This window comes from Oryx dammah, unplaced genomic scaffold (assembly GCF_014754425.2).
Source record: "Oryx dammah isolate SB20612 unplaced genomic scaffold, SCBI_Odam_1.1 HiC_scaffold_17, whole genome shotgun sequence".
In the NCBI taxonomy this organism is placed as follows: Eukaryota; Metazoa; Chordata; class Mammalia; order Artiodactyla; family Bovidae; genus Oryx; species Oryx dammah.
In genome coordinates, this window is record NW_024070201.1 from 75,451,680 (window position 1) to 75,455,622 (window position 3,943).

At 41.7% G+C, this 3,943-nt stretch overlaps 1 protein-coding gene across 1 annotated transcript; it reads right to left on the reverse strand.

Moving 5' to 3' along the window:
- Nucleotides 1-647: 647 nt before the first annotated feature.
- LOC120875965 (olfactory receptor 4S2-like) lies at nucleotides 648-1,797 on the reverse strand. Its single transcript, XM_040257701.1, has 2 exons — nucleotides 1,540-1,797; nucleotides 648-1,382 (listed from the first exon to the last, which is right to left on the reverse strand). The coding sequence occupies exons 1-2, from the start codon at nucleotides 1,795-1,797 to the stop codon at nucleotides 648-650; spliced, it is 993 nt and encodes a 330-aa protein (XP_040113635.1).
- Nucleotides 1,798-3,943: the final 2,146 nt, after the last annotated feature.

The following is a 3,943-nucleotide window of genomic DNA, read 5'->3' on the forward strand; positions in this document are numbered from 1 at the left end:
TAACTCGATGAACATGAGTCTGAGCAAGCTCTGGGAATCGGTGGTGGTCAGGGAAGCCTGGTGTGCTGCAGTCCATGGGGTTGCAAAGAGTCGGACATGACTGAATGACTGAACTGTATACCTGACATCAGTTCAGTTCAGTTCAATCACTCAGTCATGTCTGACTCTTTGTGACCCCATGGACTGCAGCACACCAGGCTTCCCTGACCATCACCAGCTCCCCGAGCTTGCTCAGACCTGACATGTCTCATGACTTAGAGGCATTGCCCAGAGACAACAATACCATCTGCTATGAAACAGACTGTATTTGGTGTCAGAATTCTCTGTACAAATGTTTAATCCACTCAGGGCTCCCAGTAGGGAATCTCTCTCTTTTTTTTTAAATATAAATTTGTTTATTTTAATTGGAGGCTAATTACTTTACAGTGTTGTATTGGTTTTGCCATAGATCAACATGACTCCACCATGGGTGTACACGAATATCTCTTATCAGATATTTGAATATCACTAAAGTCAAACCACTAGTGACTAGTAAGGTAGGTCCTCCAAACTAGGTCTTTAGACTTTAAATCCAAGACTCTTTATATTGGATTAATATTAAATTGCTTATTTGTGTGATGAGATTAAGGGCCGATTACTGACTATTCTCAGCAACGATTTCTGGAAACTGGTACAACTGAGGCTGTTCCAGTCCCACTGAACTTCCTATCAGAGTCTCTCCTATTTCTGCCAAACAACCTCTTGATCCACAGTCTCATCATGGCATTTTCTACCTCCATGTTTCTCAGGGTGTAGGTCAAAGGGTTCAACTTGGGTGTGATGATGGTGTAAAATACAGCCACTATCTTGTCCTCAGGGAAAGTGGTGGAAGGTCTCAGGTACATGAAGAGGCAGGGGAAGAAAAGCAAGGTGGCCGCAATGATATGGGAAGCACATGTGGGCAGGGCCTCGTGCCTCCCCTCTGATGAGCAGGTCTTGAAAGAAAGCAAGATGACAGTGTGAGAACCGACAAGAATGACAAAGGAGCTCAGTGAAATCACGCCACTGTTGGCCACCATAACAAGCCCCAGCACATACAAGTCTGTGCAAGCCAGCTTCAGTAAAGGGTGGATGTCACGGAAGTAGTGGTCAATCAGGTTGGGGCCACAGAAAGGCAGTTGTACAGTGAGCATGGTCTGGACCAGAGTATGCACAAACCCTCCTAACCAGCAGAACACCAGCAAGATGGAGCAGAATTTCCAGTCCATGATGGTCAAATAGTGCAGAGGCTTACAGATGGCCACGTACCTGTCATAGGCCATCACTGTGAGGATAAAGATTTCTGTGCAGCCAAACAGGTGGGAGAAAAAGAGCTGGAGCATACAACCAACAAAAGACCCAGAGTGATGGTATGGGGAGGGAGGTGGGAGGGGGGTTCAGGATTGGGAACACGTGTACACCCGTGGTGGATTCATGTTGATGTATGCAAAACCAACACACTATTGTAAAGTAATTAGCCTCCAATTAAAATAAATAAATTTAAATAAAAAAATGAGATTCTTTGTCCTTGGCTTGAAAGTCAATAATCAGCTTGGGGGCTGTGACAGAGGAATAGCAGATGTCAGCAAAGGATAGGAAGCTGAGGAAGAAGAACATTGGAGAGGTGAGATTTGGGCTCCTTAGAACAGTCATTATAATGAAAAAATTTCCTGTCATGAGGATTATATAAAAGAGTAGGAACAAAATGAAGCATTGTTGCTGTACTTCCTTATTTTGGGAAAGACCCATGAGGATCAATTCAGTAACATTATTTCCCATGAAACCTGGAAGTTCACAAGAGAGAAATGCTTTGTGATTTACCTGTTGGAAAAAGGATAAAGGACAATTAGATTGCGGCACATGATATAACATTATTGTTTTTATTTTTTAGCAGTTATTCACAAAGCTCCTCCCTTAAAGGTTTTGGTTTCATTATACTCTGTTTCTTAAAATTATATGAGACTAAGGGTGGGACAGAGGGAGCAAGAGGAGAGAAAAGAAAAACTGATGGGTTTTAAATATATTTAGGCATGGAGTCTAGGTTCTCCACTTGTCAGTTGTCCAAATCATAGTTGCTTGAGAATTTAAATTATATCTTCTTTTTAAATCAAGTTTCCAAGTGATAAAGTCCACTCTCCTGTTCCAGGATGCTTTTCCCCTATGTTCCAGTTGATATGTGGAATGTGAAGTGAAGTGAAAGTTGCTCAGTCGTATCCGACTCTTTGCAACCCCATGGACTATATAGTCCATGGAATTCTCTAGGCCAGAATACTGGAGTGGGTAGCCTTTTTCTTCTCCAGGGGATCTTCCTAGCCCAGGGATTGAACCCAGGTCTCCTGCATTGCAGGTGGATTCTTTACCAGCTGAGCCACGAGAGAAATATGGAATCTATGTAAATATATATACACATTTGTGATCATAAGTATTGATACATGTCTTCAAACATACAACTTTGAGCCAGACCTGGGATGTAACAAGCCTTCTGTGTAGATCTTTGGCCTCCAAAGTTACTTTCAACCTGATACTCTTTCTCACATTCAGTTCAGTTCAGTTCAGTTGCTCAGTCATGTCCAACTCTTTGCGACCCCATGGACTGCAGCACACTAGGCTTCCCTGGCCATCACCAACTCCCAGAGCTTGCTCAAACTCATGTCCATTGAGTTGGTGATGCCATCCAACCATCTCATCCTCTGTCCCCCTCTCCTCCCGTCTTCAATCTTTTCCAGAATCAAGGTCTTTTCTAATGAGTCAGTTCATCACATCAGATGGCAAAAGTATTGGAGTTTCAGCTTCAGCATCAGTCTTTCCAATGAATATTCAGGACTGGTTTCCCTTAGGATGAGCTGGTTGGATCTCCTTGCAGTCCAAGGAACTCTCAAGAGTCTTCTCCAACACCACAGTTCAAAAGCATTAATTCTTCAGTCCTCAGCTTTCTTTATGGTCCAACTCACATCCATACATGACTACTGGGAAAACCATAGCTTTGACTAGACGGACCTTTATCAGCAAAGTAATGTCTCGGCTTTATAATATGCTGTTGGTCATATCTTTTCTTCCAAGGAGCAAGCGTCTTTTAGTTTCATGGCTGCAACCACCATCTGCAGTGATTTTGGAGCCCAAGAAAATGAAGTCTGTCACTGTTTCCATTGTTTCCCCATCTATTTGCCATGAAGGGATGGGACTGGATGCCATCATCTCAGTTTTTTGAATGCTGAGTTTTAAGCCGGTCAGCTTTTTGAATGATGAGTTTTTATTACATTAGATTATTATATTATTCTGGGACTTCACTTTTTGTCCCTTCGCATCTGTTTAGAAGTTGGAGAAAGTGCATAGAGGCTTCACAAAATGGAAATACCGTTTGCAAGATACTCAAATCTTCAGATTCCACTTGACGTTAATTGTTACAGGATTTGGGGAGGTACCAGTTCTCAATTAGGTTTAGTAGTGCCTCTGACAATGCCCAGCTGTGGGATCTGGGAAAAGTTATTTGTCTTCACTGAGACCTAATTTCTTTGGTCAAAGGATTGACTCTAGAAGCTCAGTCCCTCTAGAGAACACCAGGGTCTCCTCCAAATGTTATATCATGAAATTTAGGGTTATCTCTCCAATACAAAGAATCATTGTCATTGAATATGATTTCTTTCTTTTATTGTTTTTGTGTCCCTTTGAACCAAAGATGAATAAAGGTGGGGACAATGTGTATTTATTTTTGTGTTGGTTTATTAGTTTGGCAAGTCATTTAAGCTTTTTTAAACTTCATCTTTCTACTGACTACTTCAGCGAATTGTTTCAAGTACCAGACCTAGTCCAGCATATTGGAAGTGCTCACTGAATTATGCCTTTTGATTTTCCAACTCGACTTCCATTACATTTTGTTATGAAACTTTTCAAATATCCACAGAACAGAGATAATAATTGCTCATAT

What these genes read in the sequence shown, in the direction of transcription:
- LOC120875965 (XM_040257701.1), bottom strand. Translation starts at nt 1,797, where the DNA reads ATGGGAAATAATGTTACTGAATTGATCCTCATGGGTCTTTCCCAAAAT. An exon ending in ACTTTCAAGCCAAGGACAAA is followed by an intron (nt 1,383 to 1,539) that starts GAATCTCATTTT and finishes CCATACCATCAC; the next exon opens with TCTGGGTCTTTTGTTGGTTG.